At 36.8% G+C, this 21,857-nt stretch overlaps 1 protein-coding gene across 19 annotated transcripts in view; it reads left to right on the forward strand.

Annotated features, from left to right (window-relative positions):
• MACF1 (microtubule actin crosslinking factor 1) overlaps positions 1-21,857 on the forward strand; it is a 392,086-nt gene that overhangs the window by 140,598 nt on the left and 229,631 nt on the right. For 9 of the 19 annotated variants that reach the window (XM_074217596.1, XM_074217601.1, XM_074217606.1 and 6 more), the window contains 3 exons: positions 8,366-8,455; positions 12,949-13,044; positions 15,678-15,755. In XM_074217596.1, the coding sequence (XP_074073697.1) occupies positions 8,366-8,455; positions 12,949-13,044; positions 15,678-15,755 (264 nt within the window). The remainder of the gene's footprint in view (positions 1-8,365; positions 8,456-12,948; positions 13,045-15,677; positions 15,756-21,857) is intronic. The other 10 variants (XM_074217598.1, XM_074217611.1, XM_074217612.1 and 7 more) reach the window with 2 other exon arrangements.

A 21,857-nucleotide genomic window follows, 5' to 3' on the forward strand; every position in this document is an offset into this window, starting at 1 on the left:
AGAAGAGAGACAGAAAAGGGGTGGAGGAGATGTCTTTTGTCATTATAAAAATTGGTCTGAGCAGAAATGCAGAGACAAAAATAGCTATAACCTTAAGAAATGAGAAATTGTCCAGTTTTATGTGAAATGCCTGAAGGAGAGGAGTATAAGATCATGTTGTACAAGTAGGAGTAGGGGACATTGAATACCATTATCAGACATTTAAGCTTTATTCCCTGGGCAGTGGGGAGCCATTGAAAAGTTTTTAAGAGTAGGGGTGAATAGACTAGAGTCAGTAAGGCCACTTAAAAGGCAGTTGCAATAGACTCTAGGAAGAGATGAACACTAGAACTAAAGTGGCCACAGTGGTAATAGAGGGAGCAACTTGTATTTCACACAATGGACAGACATCTTAGTCCTTCTCAGTAAAGTTGACAACACTGTATTGAGTTTCTAAAACTTTAGAGGTCCAACTTAGAAGTTCATTGCTTCCTGTGCAGACCTTACACATACTTGTACTCACTTTTATGCCTGACTCTTTTAGGTCAGACTGTTTTTTAGAGGACATTTCAGTTAATGTTGGGATCACATGGGCACCTACGATTTGGCTTTTTTTCCTTGCAGGGAAAACTAGTCAAATAATTAAGAAATTTAGATAATCTTATCTCAATATTTTAATGAGGAAAAGCAGTGCAGTTTGGTGGAAAGAGTCCTGGACTAGGAAAAAAATTGACCTGAATTGAGCATTTTGCTACTTGGTAGATATATATGCCCATGAACAAATGATTTAACTCCTCAAGCTTCAGTTTCCACTCCTGTAAAATGGGGAAGTAATACTTATACTATCTATTTATAAAAAACATGACAGAAATGAGACTGTTACTAAAGTAGCATTTTGTCATTTTGTTAGCATATAATTTGAGGATTAGACTTGCTTTTCATCCCCAAATGGCACAACAACTCTACCATTTTTTTCTCCCTTCTCTGCCTTCACATTTGTTGTTGAGTGGAACCAAATGTTTATTCACCTTTTTTTGTCTTTCTCTCCTGGCCTTTTGCCTTAGTCCCCAGAGTTGAGTTTTATGATGATTGAATTGTTTCATCTGAGGCCTAGACTTCATGTAAATGCTACCTTCTCTTTTTGATGTTCCTAAATAGATGTTTTTTAGAATAGTTGTTTTACATAGATTTAAGAAAGCCACATGATAAGGTTCCCACTTCCCTTTATAAAACCCAAGCAGATAGTCAAACCTAGGTTAGAATTCCAAGTTTTGTAACCCTTGGGAAAATTCCTTCACCTTTTTTGTTTCTTCATTTGTTAAATAGGAATGAATAATCTCTAAAGTCCTTTCTGATTGTAATTCTGTAATCCCATGTTGCCACCACTATTGTTCAGGTGGTGAAACTGAATCACAGGAAGTCAAGGGATTTAATTTCAGTCTAGGTTAAACTATAACTCAATTAAATTCCTGTTTTTGACCAGGGCTGGAGGTGACTCCATAGTAGAGATGAAATGTATATAGTCTATCATTGGTCCCAGACTCTAATGTTTTCTGAATTGAGAGAACCTGCTACAGCTTTTACTTTTCTCCAAGAGGACAGCATCACCTCTAAGCCACTGGAGTAATAAGAAAGGTTTCAGAAGAGATTTGATTTGTATTGAGTTAAAAACCTGCCTCCTTAAAACTCACACGTTATCACCTTGATTTATATTGATCAAATTTACCCTGTTTTCCATTCAGGAAGCAAAACTTCATATATTTGAAGGCATTGGCTGTTTTTTATATATTTTAAAATTTTTATTGGCATCTTTTGTTTTTTATATTACTCTCCTTTGTAAATTATTTCTTTCCCCCTTCCACTTCCTAGTAAGGCAGAAGATGGTGAATGATTCTTTCCTCTTTGAATAATCTCTTATTGAGTCCAAGCATTCCAATTTCCCTAACTCTTCCTTATAAGACCTAATTTCCAAATTTCTCAGAATTCTGGTTTTAATACCTTTGAATACTTTCTAGTTTGTCACTGCCTCTTTAAAAATATGGTGCCCAAGGATAGACTAAAATATGCTTGCATATTTACTTTTTAGTAACTCCCCAGTGTTTAATTCATGTGAAACTTGTGCTCACTTAAAACTACCAAGTCTTGTTTTATGTGCATTGTAGTTAAGTCAGTTCTTATACTTAAGTCATTGAAATTTGAATCTAAATATGAGGCTTTTCCTTTATCCTCAATACATTCTGATTTGTTATTATACTAGAGAGTCAGTATGAGTAGGAGTTAAAGGGGTTTTCTTTGGACTAAGGAAGATTGAGTTCAGATTCTGTCTCTGACACATAGTAGTGATACTACCCTAACCCTAACCCGGTAAATCAAGTAACCTCTCAGAAATCTGAGGAGGCTCTTACAAACTGTAAGCTACAGATGAGGCCACCGTTTTCATCAGTGAAAGTAGTTTACATATGTTCCCTATATTGAAATTACAGAATTTTAGAAATGAAAAGGGATCTCGGTAACAAATTAATTACTATGAATAGCTTTATTTTAGATGGATGCAGAGTCAAAGAAAGGTAGAGACTGAGGCTCTAGAGCCTGGAGGAAGGCCCCTGTTTTTTTTTGTTTTTTGTTTTTTTTTTTGTTGCAAGGCAATGGGGTTTAAGTGGCTTGCCCAAGGCTACACAGCTAGGTAATTAAGTGTCTGAGGCTGGATTTCAACTCAGGTACTCCAGGGCAGGTGCTCTATCCACTGTGCCAACTAGCTGCCCCAGGAAGGCCCTTTACAAACAGAAGGGTGCCATTCTGTCTTGTCTTTTTCATCAGGTTGTGGCCTCTATCATCCCCCCTTTGATCTTCAATCTGACCCCATCTACTAGCTGTTTCTCTATGTCTATGAACATGTCTGTGTTTTCTCCATCCTTAATAGAAATCTTCACTTGTAATTACCATCCCACTAGCTATCATTCTATATATCTCTTCTCTCTTTCAGAGATAATTTTTTTTTTGGCAAGGCAATGGGGTTAAAAGTGACTTGCCCAAGGTCACACAACTAGTAAGTATCAAGTGTCTGAGGCAGGATTTGAACTCTGGTCTTTCTGACTTCCAGGGCCTTGTGCTCTACCCACTGCATGCCACCTAACCATCTCTCTCACTCTTTTTTAAACCCTTGGCTGTGTGACTTCCATCTTTATCATTCAAGTGAAACTACCACTCCAAAGTTACCAATATTCCTTAATTGCAGCACCTAATGGCCTTTTCTCAGCACTCATTCTTATTGCCCTCTGCATTTCTTTGACAATGTCAGTAATACTCTCATGTAGACTCTGTGTCCTCTAGGTTTTCATGAAAACTATACTCTCTCTCTCTCTCTCTCTCTCTCTCTCTCTCTCTCTCTCTTTCTTTTATTTTTAGTTTTTGCAAAGCAATGGAGTTAAGTGACTTGGCCAAGGTCACACAGCTAGGTAATTAATTAAGTGTCTGAAGCTAGATTTGAACTCAGGTCCTCCTGACTCCAGGGAGGATGCTCTATCCTCTGTACTACCTAGCTGCCCCAAGAACTGTTCTCTACTGGTTTACACTTCTACCTATTTGAATGTTCCTTTTCACCCTCCTTTGCTAGACTTCCTTCAAGTTTTAACCCAATAAATGCAGAAATTCCCTAAGGGTATACCCTGGGTCCTCTTATCTATTTTTACTATTTCATTTGGTAATCTCATCGTTTCTCATGGGTTCGTTGCTATTAATCCATGTCCAAATGCTCTCCTGAGTCCAGTCTCAGGTACCAACTGCTTTTCAGATATTTCAAACTTGAAGGCTCTGCAGGTTACATATTGACTTAGAAAAACCACAAGTTATTATTATCTTTGGAGTATTATGTTTTCATTAATTTTCTTCAACATTTTCGTTACATTTTAATCTGGTTGGGTTTTTCAGCTGAGCTTTAATACCTTTGTATTAAAGGACCCTTCCATCCTCATTGTCATCCTCAACTTCACACTCTCCTCACCCTATATCTCTAGTCTGTGCCAAATCTTGTTTCTACCTTCACAACCTCTTTTTTATAAATCCCTTTCTTTCGACTCACACTCATCTTCCTGGTTGTCCACATTTGAACATATTATAGTTTCTACATGACCTGTTGAAAATAAGCTTAGAGTTGAACATGATGTTCTGAATCTGATTTTGCCAGGTTAGAGTACTATGGGACTTACTTCTGTGATGTTAGCTATATCCTTACATTGATAGCCTCACTTTCATTCTCCCTTTCTTGTTTCTATAAAACAAAGTAATGTAGGGGGGGGTTAGAACTTGATTAGGAGGCAGTTGATCTCAGTAATAATTATTGTTTACACAAGTCACTTAACCTCTTTAGGCTTCAAGTTCCTTATTATAGTATCAAATCAATTATCTGTTTAGCAGCATATGGATATATTATCAATGAAGTCATTTATAGAGCATTTAACACAGTATCTGACTTATAGTAGGTATTATATAAATGTTAATTCTCTTCCCCTTTGCCCTTATCTACAAAATAAGAAATAGGTCTAAAATGGACTCTAGACAGCCCCTCTAATTCTAAATCCTGCAATCCTGAGATAAACTTTGGTTCTTTTAAAACCTTGTAACCCTGTGTCACATACATTGTTGACAGAGCTGTCTTTCCCAAATAATATTTGTTATTATCATCGTTATTATTATAAACCTAAATGTAAGACTTTGCATATGTACATATCCCCATTAAATTTCATTTGGTTGCTTTTGTACCAATGTCTGAACCTGCTTTGGTTTGTTCTGATCTTCTGTTCCATTGACATGGATGGCTTAAAAATGAAACAGAAACTAGTTTTTTCAGTTTACTATGAAGAATACATTTATTTTGGTATTTCTTCCCTGTGCTATGAGCTAATGTTTGTTGACTAATAAAATTCATCATCCTTTGGCGAACTGAGCAAAAATTCATTAACTTTACAAAGTAGAATGCCACTAAATTGTCAAATAAGTAGCAACAATGACTAGGATGGATGATTTGTGTAGCATTGGTGTGTTCATAAGAGTTAACCCTGGAGAGTATTTTGAGCTGCACAGGAGAAAAATGCAATTTTAAATACAAACATTAAAATGTAGACATACATTAGATTTTAGAGGGTCACTGGGTAAGAGAAATAATCAGTCAGAACAAGTATATTTTTGTATTATCACAAATGACATTAAAGTAATAACTGTTCCCTTGTGACCCAAGAGGTATTGCCTGGACTAAATACTTTGAATCATTTGCATCGTCTATCATGAAAGATGACACTATCCTCTAAACCAGTGACTTCTCTTGCTTCACAGGCCAACTGAGAAATACTTTGCTCACTTCCCTCATCTCGGAGTCACTGTCTCTCACAGAGAAAAAGTCAATAGTGTATAAAGGAAAGAGCCCTGAAGCTCTTGGGAAACTTTAATTTTAGTCTTGAGTTTTACCAGAAACTCTAGCCCTCAGTTTACTTATCTGTAATTAAAGGGGATTAACTAAATGGTCTTTCAAGTTTGCCATTCCTAATATTTTGTGTCTTTGATTTTAGCTTGGTTTGTGGTATTAACCTTCCATTCCAACTTTATGTCATCTACATATCTGATAAGCTATGTCTTTTGCATTATAATTTTTAAAATAACTGGACCAAGGACAGAACCTTGTAGCCTAGATTAATCAGCATTAGTCTTTGTTTTTTGGTAGTTCAGTTTGTTTAACTAGCTGATAATAGCACTGTTCAGCTAATATGTTACCATCTTATAAGGATATTATGAGAAATTCTGTCAAGGACTTGCCAAATTCAAGATAACACTAAGTCAATGCCATTTCTCTGATATACCAACCGAATAATATATCAAAAATAAGAAATGAGGTTTGACATGTTATATTCTTAGTGAAACCATGCTGACTCCTAATGATCATGGCATTCTCTTTTAATTATTAACAAACTATTCTAGATTTTCCCCACCCTTTAAGTTTTATATAAAGTCAACATAGTTCATGACATTTTTTCTACTAAAAAAGAATGTTAATAACAGGAAACACTTTATAAATACTTGTTAACTATGTGCCAGTCAGTGTGCTAAGTACTAGAGATACAGAAAAAGCAGAAATAGTCTGTCCTCAATGAGCTTACATTTTAATGCAACAGATTTATACATTCTAATGGGGAAAACAACATAAATAACTAGGAACACATTAAATATACAGGCCAAGTGGAAGATGGTCTAAAAGAGGAGTTAAGGGTAACCTCTGCAAAAATTAGGATTTAGCTGATTCTTGAAGGAAGCCAGGGATTTGGGTAAAGAGAGCATTTCAGGCACAGGACACAGCCAGTGTAAAAGCAGAGGGAAGAGGGATGGAGTGCCATTAGTAAAGGACAGCAAGTTGGCCTGTGTTGCTGAATTGAAGAGTATGTGGAAGGGAATAAGGTATAAAAAGACTAGAATAATAGCTAGAGACTGAGTTGTGAAAAGCTTTCAGTGCCAAACCGAGCATTTGATATTTGATTCTAGAGGTAAGAGGGAACCATTGGAGTATGTTGATTGAATTGAATAGAGAATAGATTGGAGTAGAGAGAGACTTGAGGCAAGGAGACCAACCAGAAAGCTATTTCAGAAGTGAGAGGTGATAAGGACCTGGTAACTGTATGAGCTAGGAGCTCTAACTGTCAAATAGTTAATACATTTTATTTTGGAGGTAATATGGAACCACTAGAGTTTAGTGAAAAGTGAGTTAGCATGGACGTTGCTTTAGAAAAATTGCATTTGTGGTTGATTAGAAAGATAGGCATGGGGAGAGGCTTAAGGTAGAGAAGAACAATGGGGAGACTAGGTGACAGTCCAGGCAAGGGGTAATTAGGACCTCAACTAGGGTTGCATTTATATGAGTGGAGATATATATGTGGGACTAGGTTTAGTAAAAGATTGAATATATAGGGTAAGTAAGAGTGAGAAACTGAGGATGACACAAAGTTATATGGCCAGTTCTTAGCAGTAGTTAGAAATTTGAGAAGAGGGAAAGGTTTTAGGGGAAAGATAATGTTTTATTCTGGGCATGTTTATTTTGAGATGTATATAGGATATCAAAGATTTCCAAAAAGCAGACTGTAAGACTATAGCTGAATAGTAAAATCTGAGAATCATCTACTTTGCAAATAATAATTGAATCCTTTCAAAGTGGTAACATCACCAAATGAGATATTATTCTGGAAAACGTTTTGAGGGCCCAAGACTGAACTTTAGATGACTCCTATACTTGTGATCTGGATGAAGAACTGGCAAAAAAAGTTTTGAATAGATCAGACAGTTTGAAGGAGAACCAGGAAAGAATAATGGAAGCTTTGAGAATATAGGAGGTACCTAGTATAGATTGGGCTTGGACTTTAGGAAAACTACTTTCATTGCTATGAATTTCATTGTCATTAAATTTGAGTGGGGAAGAACTTGAGGTATGAAGACCAATTAGGAAGTAAAGTGATGAGGGCCTGAACTAGAATGGTGACTGTGCAACTAAAGAAAAGGGGATAGAGACAGACATATGGAGTTGCAGAGGGAAAGGTGAGGTGAGGAGGCCCTCATCATTCTCTGCCTTAGAGTGCAGAATCCACTGTTTGAGGAATATCCTGCTAGTCATCAAGTGATCTGGGGGAACAAGGAATAGATATGGAGCAGGGTAGAGAATGGAATCTTCATAGCTCTTTGCTCTTGGTTCCTGGGTAGTAATTTGGTTATAATGATCCTTAAATGAGTGAGCTTTCCTTATAGAGGGAAGGGACGAATTTAGGTGAGTATTACATGAAAAAAATATATATCTGGGGGCAGCTCAGTGGCGCAGTAGATAGATACTCCTGAAGTCAGGAGTATCTGAGTTCAAAGCTAACTACCCATGTGACCTTGGCAAGTCACTTAGCCCTGATTGCTTTACATCCAGGATCATCTTCAGTTGTCTTGATTAATATTTGGCAACCAGACTCAGATTTCTCTGGAGGAGAAAGTGAGGCAGCCCCTCACTAAAATCCAGTTCATGTGTTTGTCATGGCATCACCTTTGAGAACAAAGGAGAAACATCATCATCATCATATGCCATATCTTCCTTATTTAGATTTCTAAGCTTCTTTAGCATAAAGGATGCTTTATTCTCCATATTTTTATTATTAGTGCCTAGCACAGGAGTCCTAGAACATTTTAGCTCATTAATTAATGTTGCATTTAATGCTATGAATGCCAGCCTGTATAATCTCTGAATTCAAACTTTTTATTATGTTAAAGTTTCCCAGGCTACTGATTTTGTATAATGAATTTATGTGAATAGGGGATAATTGCACTTATAATTAATTTCTTCCAGGTTAAATATTTATTTTATTCTCATCCCCAGGTCCGCAAGCACATTAATGATCTCTACGAAGATCTTCGGGATGGCCATAACTTGATATCTCTTTTGGAGGTTCTCTCTGGGATCAAACTGGTGAGCTTCTTCATTCTTGTCATGGAACAGTGGGGAGGTCTTCAAACTTTTTTATGGAGAGTCTTTGTACTTCTGATTTCCTTCTTTTCCTTTCACAAAACAATGTTCCATTAGAGTGGAAGATATTGGTAGTCCTTTTGTTGACTGAAACACGAAACTATAGACAGTGCTTTCATTGTGACCTAAGTGACATTATTATTTCTTAGTACAAGCCAGAAGAGGATATTCCTATCTCAAAAATTTGTTTTTTCTCTCCATATTAGTATTTTATCTGTCCATTTTTAAAACTTTTGAAGTCATTTAAAGGTGCAACTTTATTGAATGGGCATGATTTTGCTTGCTAGAAATTGTCATTTTTAACCTTTTGATAGATTCTTCATTTGTGATCTTTGGTCATTTCCTTAGATCAGCTGAGGACCTGCAGTTTGACTTTATTTTATTTAATTTTGTTTTTTTAGGTTTTTGCAAGGCAAATGAGGTTAAGTGGCTTGCCCAAGGCCACGAGCTAGGTAATTATTAAGTGCCTGAGACTGGATTTGAACCCAGGTACTCCTGACTCCAGGGCCAGTGCTTTATCCACTATGCCACCTAGCTGCCCCTAGTTTGACTTTAAAAACCTGGATGTGTCTCTTGTTCCTATCTCACCCATGTTTTATTTTTTTAGGGGTTTTTTTTGGGTTTTTTTTGCAAGGCAAATGGGGTTTAAGTGGCTTGCTCAAGGCCACACGGCTAGGTAATTATTAAGTGTCTGAGACCGGATTTGAACCCAGGTACTCCTGACTCCAGGGCTGGTGCTTTATCCACTGTGCCACCTAGCCGCCCCTCACCCATGTTTAATTCCTTCACTTTCCCTCTCTTATGGCTGAGTGAGTTATCACTTCAGGAAGATAGCCATCCTTGCTTTCAGTTCAATTGAAATTTTTTTTCTTCAAGTCAATAGGGTTAAGTGACTTGTCTCAAGGTCATACAACTAGGTAATTATTACGTGTCTGAGGATGGATTTGAACTCAAGTCCTTCTGATTCCAGGACCGGTGCTCTATCTACTGTGCTACCTAGCTGGCCCTGAAATCATTTTCTTTGGCTAGCTAGCCTCATCTTAGTCTGTGGAAGAGCCTTTTACTTCTGTAGTATAACACAGTGTAAGCTTTCCCTTCTTGTCAGTCTGCAGCTCTTGCCCATGCCTGCAGCTCTTGCCCATGCCAGTTTTTTTTAGAAAGATTTTATTTATTTTGAGTTTTACAATTTTTCCCACATTCTTACTTCCCTCCCTCCACCCCCCCACAGAAGGCATTTTGTTAGTCTTTACATTGTTTTCCTGTTATACATTGATCTCAGTTGAATGTGATGATAGAGAAATCATATCCTTAAGGAATAAAAATAAAATATAAGAGATAGCAAAATTACCTAATAAGATAATTTTTTTTCTAAATTGAAGGTAATAGTCTTTGGTTTTTGTTCAAACTCCACAATTCTTTCTCTGGATACAGATGATATTCTCCATTGCAGATAGCCCCAAATTATCCCTGGTTGCCCAAAATTATCCCTGGTTGTTGCACTGATGGAATGAGCAAGTCTATCAAGGTTGATCATCACTCCCATGTTGCTGTTAGGGTGTACAATGTTTTTCTGGTTCTGTTCATCTTGCTCAGCATCAGTTCATGCAAATCCTTCCAGGCTTCCGTGAATTCCCATCCCTCCTGGTTTCTAATAGAACAATAGTGTTCCATGACATACATATACCACAGTTTGTTAAGCCATTCTCCAATTGAAGAACATTCACTTAATTTCCAATTTTTTGCTACCACAAACAGGGCTGCTATAAATATTTTTGTATAAGTGATATATTTTTACCCTTTTTCATCATCTCTTCAGGGTATAGACCCAGTAGTGGTATTGCTGGATCAAAGGGTATGAACATTTTTGTTGCCCTTTGGGCATAATTCCAAATTGCTCTCCAGAAAGGTTGGATGAGTTCACAGCTCCACCAACAATGTATTAGTGTTCCAGATTTCCCGCATCCCTTCCAACATTGATCATTGTCTTTTCTTGTCATATTGGACAGTCTGAGAGGTGTGAGGTGGTATCTCAGAGATGCTTTAATTTGCATTTCTCTAATAAGCAATGATTTGGAGCAATTTTTCATATGAATGTGGATTGCTTTGATTTCCTCAGCTCTAAATTGCCTTTGCATATCCTTTGATCATTTGTCAATTGGGGAATGGCTTGTCTTTTTTCTAAAAAGTTGACTCAGTTCTCTGTATATTTTAGAGATGAGTCCTTTCACTAGTTGTAAAAATTGTTTCCCAATTTAGTACATTTCTTTTGATCTTGATTACATTTGTTTTGTCTGTGCAAAAGCTTTTTAATTTAATCAAAATCATCTAGTTTGTTTTTAGTGATGTTCTCCATCAGTCATAAACTACTTCCCTTTCCATAGATCTGACAGGTAAACTATTCCTTAATATTCTAGTTTGCTTATAATATTGTTTTTTATGTCTAAATCCTGTATCCATTTTTGAGCTTATCTTGGTGTAGGGTGTGAGGTATTGGTCTAATCTATATTTCTTCCATACTAACTTCCACTTTTTCCAACAGTTTTTATTGAAGAGAGAGTTATTATTCCAATAGTTGGACTCTTTGGGTTTATCAAACAGCAGATTACTATAATCATTTCCTACTATTGCACCTAGTCTATTCCACGAATCCACCACTCTATTTTTTCTTTTTTTTAAACACCACTCTATTTTTTTTAGCCAATATCAGTTGGTTTTGATGACTGATGCTTTATAATATAATTTTTAGATCTGGTAAGGCTAAGCCACCTTCTTTTGTACTTTTTTTCATTGAATCCTTGGAAATTCTTGACTTTTTATTTCTCCATATAAATTTACTTACAACTTTTTCTAAATCATTAAAGTAAATTTTTAGAATTTTGATTGGTAAGGCTCTAAACAAGCTGTTTAGTTTTGGTAGAATTGTCATTTTTATTATATTAGCTCGACCAATCCATGAACAGTTGATGTTTGCCCAGGTATTTAAATCTGATTTTATTTGTGTGAGAAGTGTTTTGTAATTGTTTTCAAAAAAGTTTGAGTCTGCCTTGGCAGGTAGACTCCCAGGTATTTTATTTTGTCTGAAGTTACTTTGAATGGCATGCCCATGCAGATAGACTTTAATCATAATATTCCATGGGGGTTGTTGACCTCACAAGATCCCTGTTCTCAACACATACTTCTTTGTAAGAAACAAAAGATTAGATTCACAAAATTTTTTTATTAGATAATATTTTAACTTTTAGGGAGTTAGGGAAAGATGATAGGATTTTGAACATCTTGTCAAATCTTCACCATATTCTTACCCCCATATGCCATCATGTCATAGAAATAACCCTGGGCTCTTGAAGACTGTTCAGGTACACCACAAATTCTACTAAGTTTGAAAGACTTTGACTCTGGTATTGACACCAGTCTCTACTTTCCAATCTAGTTAAGTATGAATAAAGCTCATTACTATGAAGTTGACCAGTAGGTAATGACTTATTTGACCATGGGGACCCAAGTAATACTAAAGGCTTAATCAGCTAACTCCATTGACTTGTGTATATCCCTAGGGTCTTTAAATTCATCTGGATTTAAAGAATTAGTCAAATTTGACCTGTGTTCCTTAGAGAATGCCTATTTGCCTTCTAATTCCTCTTATAGCTTTCCATGATCTTATAAAATGGCTAGCATATGAAACTCTGGGTCTTCTAAATTGTATGTCCTCTCAAGTTTTCCTGCCACATTGTAATTCATTTCTCAATCCTCACTTAAGAATGAATTGGGCATTTTGGTTAGTGTTTTTGATGATTATGCTTTAATGTTAAAATTTGTCTTCTTGATATAATTTTCTCTGGTTGTATTACTTTCTTGATAGAACTCCTCCTACCCCCATAAGTTCAGTGAAATCCTTTTTTTTTTCAGTTTGCTTCCATAAAGAGACCTCTTAATATTGTTCCAGATGTCTATAGAATCATCACAATGTCATTTGTGGAAAGTTGGCATCTCCTGTCCATTTCCACCTTAGTCCCTCCCTTCCCTTCTTTAGCTAAAAATCATAAGTAGTCATCCAGACTTGAGCTGGCCCATTGTTTGCATGATCATTTTCTCTTGATAATTATCTTATTTTCATTGGAAGATAGGATATTTTTTCCTTGTTTTCTTTTCTTCTCATCTGTATTACATTCATTACCTTTTTTGTTTTGTGTTGTGTAGCTGAAGAGGATGAGTGGTCAGCAAAAGCAGTATGTGTTTCATTTTTAGTCATCATGAGTTTTGTTTTCTTTGGGAGGGGGACATTTTCATGCTAACTTTTATTTTCTCTTCATCTGTGGTGCGTTTATTATGTTTTTGATTTTCTGTTATGGATTTCCTTTTGCTCTGTTTTGTGTGTGTGTGTGTGTGTGTGTGTGTGTGTGTGTGTGTGTGTGTATGTGTTCTTCCTGTTGACCAAGGAGCCAGCAGGGCTGAAGACCCTCCGCCTGGTGAGCATGCCCTCCTGGCGTCGAGCAAGCAGTGAAGAACAGGAGGAGGAAGATGATGATGATGTAGTAGGTCTTGGACCCTTGGGGTCATCACTATCCCAGCTGACACTGCAGGAGCCATAAGATCGTCTTTCTCTCTTTGGATCTCCAACTCAGTTAACTGCCTCCCTTTCCAATGAGGGAATTTGTCTCCAAGAGAAAAGTTAAAATTAATTGTGCCTCTTGGTACCCTTTTAAATGATTTTGGTTTACCTGAGGGCATATGGCAGTAGTGATGTTGAAGAAGAAAGAGATTCTGTTGGGAACCAAAGACTTGGAGTTGTCCAAAAGCCAAGGAGATCCTTTTCTGGAGAAGAGGTCTCTAGGTGACCTGCAGTGTGAGAATGTGGAACATTTGAGTTATAGCATGTCAGTCAATTGCTAAAATCTCCCACCCTCCCAAAGACTAACTGAAACACCACCTGACCTCTCACTCTCTTAGAGATAAGAGAGGGGAAAAGATCCCTTCACTTTTGTCATTGCTAAAGGCAACCTGTTGTTTGTCATCTCTCACTGCATGGAGTTGCTTATCTTTGGACAGTACTGACTGTAACCTTGCTGAAAGACAGCAAAGACTTAATCTTGCATGTTATTAGGGAGGTTATTTGTAATGAATTTTGTGGATAATGTTAGAGATTGGGAGAGATTATGGGGAGCCTTCTTTGCTCTCAGATATTCTGTTCAATTGAGAATATCCTCTGTTCTGGAAATAGGAACCAGACCACATCTCTCTAGCTGCCCAGTGCTATTCTCTGTCTACCTGAACCCAATTTTTCTCCTGTTTAATCTTTCTTTTTGTGGTTTTTGCAAGGCAGTGGGGTTCAGTGACTTGCCCAAGATCACACAGCTAGGTAATTATTAGGTGACTGAGGCTGGATTTGAACTCAGGTCCTTCTGACTCCAGGGCTGGTGCTCTATCCACTGCACCACCTACCTGCCACTCCTGTTAAATCTTAATTCCCATGTTCCAGAATTGTTATTTTCAAGACTGTTATTACCTGAGTTATATTCAAATTTCCCCAACTGAGACTTTCTACTGGAAAAATCCCATATTCCTTTTCTTAACCTGCCCAGGGAAGGTACCTTACAGAATTGCACCCCACCACCACCACTCTCTGCTTCCTTACAGGAAATGATTATTTGTTTCCTTTCTTCTCCCCTCCACCCCCACCTTCTTTTTTTTCCCATATCATCTTCCTTTCCAGTTAGTTAGCCAAACTGGATCTGGACTTTATCTTCTCTGACCAGGTACCTGAAGTAGATCTACCAAGTCTCCTTGAGGTTGTTGTTTAGTATCAAACTGGTACATAGGGACTAATTAAGTTGAAGTAATGACTTAGAGTCAGTATTAGTAGAATAAAAACTGCTCTGGATTTGTTTCTGACTTGGGTAAAAGAATAAAGATGAAGAATGTTATAAAATTAAGTATTTCTGTGCATACTTATCAGAAAAGATTTGGTTCAATTTCAGTTGAATATTCTTATACTTTAGGGTAGCTTAGATAATAATATTGGTAATAATGACACCATCTACCATTTATGAAATGTTTAAATTTTATAAAGCATTTTTATAAATATTCTCTCATTTTATTCTCCAGACAACCTTAGGAAGAAAGTGCTGTTATTATCACATTTTGCAAATGAGGAGGGAGGCAGAGATTATATGATTTACCTAGGCCATATGACTAGCAAGTATCTGAGGCCAGAATTGAATCCAAGTCTTCCTGAGTCCAGGTCTAAAACTATCCATTGTGTCACCTAGTTTAGTTAGTGGAGAGGAGTCTCTTCCTCATAGCTCTTTGGGTGTCATGATCCTAGGTTGTGGTCCTGGCCTAAAAATCTTTGTTTTTAGGTATTATGCATAACAGCTAAAAGTTATCATGTCATAAATATACCTCAGGTTTTTTCATATAGTAACAAGAAGCTGACTTTCTTACCTTTGCCCCTCCTGTAGCTATAGAAGATTGATTACCATATTCTTCCTAAATATCCTTCCTCTTCTTCTGGGCACTTTCACTTTTGTCTTTCTATTCTAGACTATATTACATACTGTCCTGATCTGCTAGAGTCCCTTCTTTCCTAGAAAATGAGGCATTTTAATGCAGTTTATTGTGCCACTAGATCTTCCCATCTTCTCTTAGCATAGATTAAAAAAAAAAATCTTGAATTTAAGGAAGTTTCTTTATTTAAATTTATTTTAGGCAGTGGGGTTAAAGTGACTTGGCCAAGGTCATACATGAAATTATTAAGTGTCTGAGGTCAAATTTGAACTCACATCCTCCTGACTGGTGCTTTGTTCACCATGCCACCTAGCTGCCCCCAGGAGGTTTCTTTTAAACAATGGGAAATGGTGATCCTTAGTTATAATTTGCCAAATTTGGGTGCACAAAACAACCAGCAGAAGCTGATAACACGCAATTAACACTGGTGATAAAAGTGTGTTGTGTTTGTGATATGCATGGGAATAACCTAGGCATTATTTGGCAGGAATGGAGCTGGGAAATCAGACTATTGGAGAAAATATAGATTTTTTTTTCTTCAAGGAATTTATATTCAGAAGCAAAGGACTCAGGAAGGAGCCATTTTTATCCAGTCCAGTTTCTAATTTTTGAAATGATGGGAGCAGCAGGTGAGATTAAAAGTTCTTTCTTCTGATTGCAGCCCCGAGAGAAGGGCAGGATGCGTTTCCACAGACTGCAGAATGTACAGATTGCTCTGGACTTCCTGAAGCAGCGGCAGGTAAGATTGCTTCCTCCTACTCTTTTGCCTTTCCTTCACTGTTCTAAAAATGCTTCAGAAAGAGGTATGAGACCTAGAGATCAACAAATATGTTTTTAATGATGCTGAAACAATGCCCTAGTTCTAACTTAAATTCTCTGAGGATCTTGAGAGGAAACCTACTACAGATTTTTTGGTTGTTTTAGTTATATCTGATTCTTCATGCCATTTGAGGCTTTCTTGGTACAGCTACTGGAGTGGTTTGCTATTTCCTTCTCCAGTTCATTACACAGAGGAGGAAACTGAGGCAAATAACTTAGTCATGGTCCCCCAGCTCATGTCTGAGATGAGATATGAACTTGGGGAGATAAAGCTTCTTGACTTGAGACCACCCAATATTCTGTGCACTCTGGCAGATAGAGGGATTGTTAATCATGTCTGTGTGCAGCCCCAAATGATGATACTTCTTTCCAGTTTTATGGTTACTTAGACATGGATGCAACCTGTTGTTATAGCAATATTATACTCGTATTACATAGCATCAATGGATATTCATGGCATTCCTTGTAGGAGTTAGATGTCTGCCAGGAATTCTGTTCTAGAACAGGCAGTAAGATGAGACATGCTTGCTCTCAATGTGTATTTCTCTACACCCTTGAGTTTCCAGGACACAGGTAACTTATGCACTTTATCAGTTGAGATTTCTGCTTTGGTGCTTGGTTGCTGAACTATGTGTAGTAAACTTTAACTGAAGAAGCAGAGAAATCAGACAAATGCTCATGCTTTCATTTTCCAAATAAGGAAACAGAAGATGAGAGTAGGAATGTATAAAATCACTTTGTCCAAGTTTGTGCAAGTGCATACTCTGATTTGGACCTGTGTCCTTTGACTCTATTTTCTTTCAGTGGCACCATGGTACCTCTTGGAAAATTATTTTTTTCCCAGAATATAATTTCTACTCTAAAAGGATATCCATGTTCCAATTAGATATTCATTGTGATTAGCTATTAACTAGATAATGCTTGAAATTTATATGCTGTGGTGGACTTATCTACAGTTGGATAGCCTTTTAAACCTTGACAAATGCTTTCTGACATTGATTGAGCAATATAGTTCCTCAGTTCTGACTTTTTTTTTTTTTTTTTTTTTTAGTTTTTGCAAGGCAATGGGGTTAAGTGGCTTGCCCAAGACCACACAGCTAGGTAATTATTAAGTGTCTGAGGCTGCATTTGAACTCAGGTACTCCTGACTCCAGGCCCGGTGCTCTATCCACTGCACCACCTAGCCGCCCCTAGTTCTGACTTTTAAAAACTCCTAAATCTTTTATTGCAAACTTTTTCAATGACATTTTAGAAATCTTGCTTTTAATCCCAGCAGCATATCACACATATACATTCATTCATGCATACTACTTAACTATGTAGCCCATGGTAGTCATGCCTCTTGAGTATCATGTCCAGTGCCAAGTCATTAGTTTTTAGAAAGGATTTAGAGAAGGTGGAGAAAGTTCAAATCCAGAGAAGATGGACAAAGGTATTAAATATAGACTAAAGGGATTAAAAATGGGCCTCCATAGGAAAGATTTGTGCAATTGGGATGTTTAGACTACAGATAAGAAGGCTAAAGGATTATTCAATTACTATTTTCATGTATCTATAGTACTCTTGACACTCTTTTAGCCTCTCTGGGCCACAACTTTCTCATCTGTAAAATGAAGGGTACTGGATTAATTGATTTCTTAAAATTTCCTTTTGCTATATCTTTTAATGATCTAATCTGAAAGGTTTTAAAGTGTGTTTGTCTGTGTGTCTGTGTGTCTGTGTCTGTGTCTGTGTCTGTGTATAAGGCAGGTGTGTTGTATTCCTGACTAGTTGTGTTTCATGTCTATGGAATACTGACACATTGACATTCGAGGCTTTTCAAAGTTTAGCCCTTAACCCTTTTATAGCCTTATCTTTTATTCCTCCCCAACACAAACCTTCTTTGTCAGGTAGTCTAATAGACTTATTAGACATCTGTAGACACCTCACTCTTTCCTAATTTTCTGGCTCTTTTGTACCTCTCACAATTCACAACATATCATTCTTTCAACTATAGATGCCATATTATCTGTGTAGATCTTTAATCTGTTGTTTGGTTTATTGATTAAGTAACAGTAAGTTAGATATATTAAAAAGAGAAAGGAAAAGGCATAGGAAAAGTATAGCAGAAAGAGTATTGCCTCCAAAATTGAGACTCAACTTTTAGCACTGGCTGCCACTAATTAACTGGGTGGTTTGGACAAAATACCCAAAGCTTTATTTGCTCATCTTTAAAATGAGATAATTAGATTAGATAAATAACTTCTTTTTTTTAAGGTTTTTGCAAGGCAAATGGGGTTAAGTGGCTTGCCCAAGGTCACACAGCTAGGTAATTATTAAGTGTCTGAGGCCGGATTTGAACCCAGGTACTCCTGTCTCCAAGGCCGGTGCTTTATCCACTGTGCCACTTAGCCACCCGGATAGATAACTTCTAACATTTCTTCTAGGACTTTATCTAGAATGCTATGAAATTTCTAGGAATTTTTCTAGAATGCTATGAATCCAGTAGGAATTTTTAAAAAACACTACAATAAAGTTGTAGAGATCCTATCCATGGAAGATAGGGACTAAATTTATGCTCTACTAATGTGAGCTCATACCTTCTCTGCAAATTATAGTCTTAGAAAAGTACGAAGTTCTCTGCCATATCAACTGATTTGCCCCAAGGGTCACACAATGTGATATTCAAACTTGGGTCTTCCTCTTCCGAAAGTCAATTCTTTAATTATTCCTAGCTGCCTTAGAAATCTTTGAGAAGAGAATGGACCACTACTATTCCTGGATTGTATGAGATTGTGGTTAGGGACTTGGCCAAATAACCTCTTGAAATGTACTCCAGTTGTAAAATCTTGTAGTCTTAGGGCAAAACCTAGATTTCTCCTAAAAATGTTTGAGAAAGAATGTGATTGCTCTAGAAAGTCCTTTAGGAGATTCAGTTTCAAAATATGAGTGTACTAATAGAGCTACAACTATGTTCTATGTATGATCTCTTGATTTCTCATTCTTGTAATATATCCTTATATATAGGGTGTTCTATTAGATGCAAAAGTTGAGTATTAGTCATTACTATTATTAGTCATAATAATGTAATATTCTAGCTTTTTGTAGTGCTTTAAGGTATTAAAAAGTACTTTCACAATAACTGAAAATGATCAAAGGAGAGAAGGGAGGTGTATTCAAGAAATATTTCAAAGGTACAAACAACAGACCTCAACAACCTTGATTTGATTTGATCATTTGATCTGACAACCTTGGAAGGTAACTGCTTTTATTACCTTAATTTTACGGATCTTAATTTTACAAATAAATTTAAACTTGGGTCTTGTTTACAGGCCTAGTGCTCCATCCACTAAGCCACATATGTGTTCCCAGAAGTCATTGAAGGAGAGAGTGAACAGTATTGGTTGTTGAATGTTATGGCTGTATTGAAATTAAATAAAGGATTGTGAAAAGGCCATTAGATTTGTTGATAGCTAGTATTTTTATATAGTGCTTTAAGGTTTACAAAGCTTTTTATTCTGTTGGATTCTCATAGAAATCCTGCAAAATAAGTACTACAAGTATTATCCCTATTTTATTGCTGAGGAAACTGAGGCTTACAATCATAATTAAATGATTTACCCACAAAATATTGGAGGTGAAATTTGAATCTAGATTATTTCTTACTCCAAATTGAAAGTGGTAAATTCCATATTCAAAAAATTGAAAGTAGGGTGGCTAGGTGGCGTAGTGGATAAAGCACCGGCCCTGGAGTCAGGAGTACCTGGCTTCAAATCCTGTCTCAGACAATAATTACCTAGCTGTGTGGCCTTGGGCACACTTAACCCCGTTTGCCTTGCAAAAACCTAAAAAATAAAAAAAAAAATAAAAAAACCCCCAAAATTGAAAGAGATCTGAGATACTCTCTAGAGCAATTCATACCTCAGTAAGAATTCTTCAGCAAATAATCATCTAATAATCTCTGGAAGACCTTCGTTAAATGGAAACCCACTAACACAGAAAACAGCACATTCCATTTTTGGATAGTTCTAAGTATTAAGGAAACTATAGTTTATGATAAATCTGCTTTTCCAAAATTCCAGCAACTGTTCATAGTTCTTTTCTCTAGTACCAAGTAGAACAAATCTAATCCCTGATATATAAGTGTATATATAAAACTAGTGTTTAAAAAAGTTTCTTTTTTTTCTTTTTTTAAATTTTATTTAAGGCAGTGGGGCTAAGTGACTTGCCCAAAGTCACACAGCTAGGCAATTATTAAGTATTTGAGGTTACATCTGAACTCAGGTCCTCCTGACTCTAGGGCCAGTACTCTATCCACTGCTCCACCTAGCTTTCCCTTAGAAGTTTCTTTTTGAAAAAAAAAAAATAATTAGGATTTGGAGCTTTTAATAGTGGCAGTATTGGAATTTTTTTTTTCAAAATGAAAAGACCCAGGAATATTTGTTGATAGGTGCAAAGGAGCCAATGGAGAAAGATATTAAAGATGTGAGGGGGATATTAATGAACATTTTAGAACCATGGAAAATTAAAATTTGAAGTTGGCTTTAGAGATTATAGAACCCAATATTCTCATTTTCCAGATGTAGAAGCTGAAGCCCAGAAACATGAAATGACTTCCTTCTAGGTCATATATACAGTTAATGTTGAGCCAAATATAGAGACCAGTTACTTATAAGTATTTGCTGCTGTCCCTGCTATATCAATTGGGCTTGCATATATCAGGTTTCTTTTCCTTGTTCTTATTACTTCCAAATGGTGAAGAAGGTCCTTAAAGAGGTAGGAATGAATGGGATCAAGAGGATAGGTAGAAGGGTGAGACTCAGAAAGGAGGGAAGGATAGATGAGAAAGAAATTGAAGAGACAGATCTTTATTTTATTTTTTTTAGGTTTTTGCAAGGCAAACGGGGTTAAGTGGCTTGCCCAAGGCCACACAGCTAGGTATTATTAAGTGTCTGAGGCCAGATTTGAACCCAGGTACTCCTGACTCCAGGGCCGGTGCTTTATCCACTATGCTGCCTAGCCAGATCTTTTAAGACAGAGATGGGGGGCAGCTAGGTGGTGCAGTGGATAGAGCACCAGCCCTGGAGTCAGGAGTACCTGAGTTCAAATCCAGTCTCAAACACTTAATAATTACCTAGCTGTGTGGCCTTGGGCAAGCCACTTAACCCCATTTGCCTTACAAAAACTTAAAAAAAAATGACAGAGATGGGAATTCAAACTTGTTATATCAGGTTTGGGATTGAAGAAGACAAAGTATCCAGGCCAAGATTGCTAAGGGTGCTGATCTGATTATATGTAGCTATTGTGAACTTGAAGAGAAACAGGAGTCAAGATGACTAGGGCAGTTTTACAAAATATAACATCCATTCCTATTAAAAACAATAGAGAGTATAAGAATAAATGGAGTTTTTCTTAAAACGATAAATAGTATCTATATAAAACCATCAATAAATATTATATGTAATAGGAATAAATTAGGAGCATTTCCTATAAGATCAGGAGTGAAAAAAGGATGCCCATTATCACCATTTAGTATTCAATATGGGGCAGCTAGGTGGTGCAGTGGATAGAGCACCGGCCCTGGAATCAGAAGTTCCTGAGTTCAAATCTGGCCTCAGACACTTAATAATTACCTAGCTGTGGGGTCTTGGGCAAGCTGCTTAACACCATTGCCTTGCAAAAAAAAGAAAAAGAAATGTGAGCTTTAGTTGTAAGAGAAGAAAAAGAAATTGAAGGAATTAGAATTAATGAGGAAGCAAAATTTTTCACTCTTTGCAGATGATATGAGAGTATACTTAAAGTATACATTTAAAGTAATTGTAGAAAGCACAAAATATTTGAGAATCTGCCTCCCAAGACCAAACCCAGAAACTTTATGAACACAATTACAAAATACTTTTCACACAAATAAAGTCAGATTGGGGCAGCTCAGTAGTATGGTGAATAGAGCATCGGCCCTGGAGTCAGGAGGATCTGAATTCAAATCTGGCCTGAGACATTTACTAATTACCTAGCTGTGTGACCTTGGGCAAGTCATTGCCTT

The sequence above is a fragment of the Macrotis lagotis genome, chromosome 1 (assembly GCF_037893015.1).
Source record: "Macrotis lagotis isolate mMagLag1 chromosome 1, bilby.v1.9.chrom.fasta, whole genome shotgun sequence".
Classification (NCBI taxonomy): Eukaryota; Metazoa; Chordata; class Mammalia; order Peramelemorphia; family Peramelidae; genus Macrotis; species Macrotis lagotis.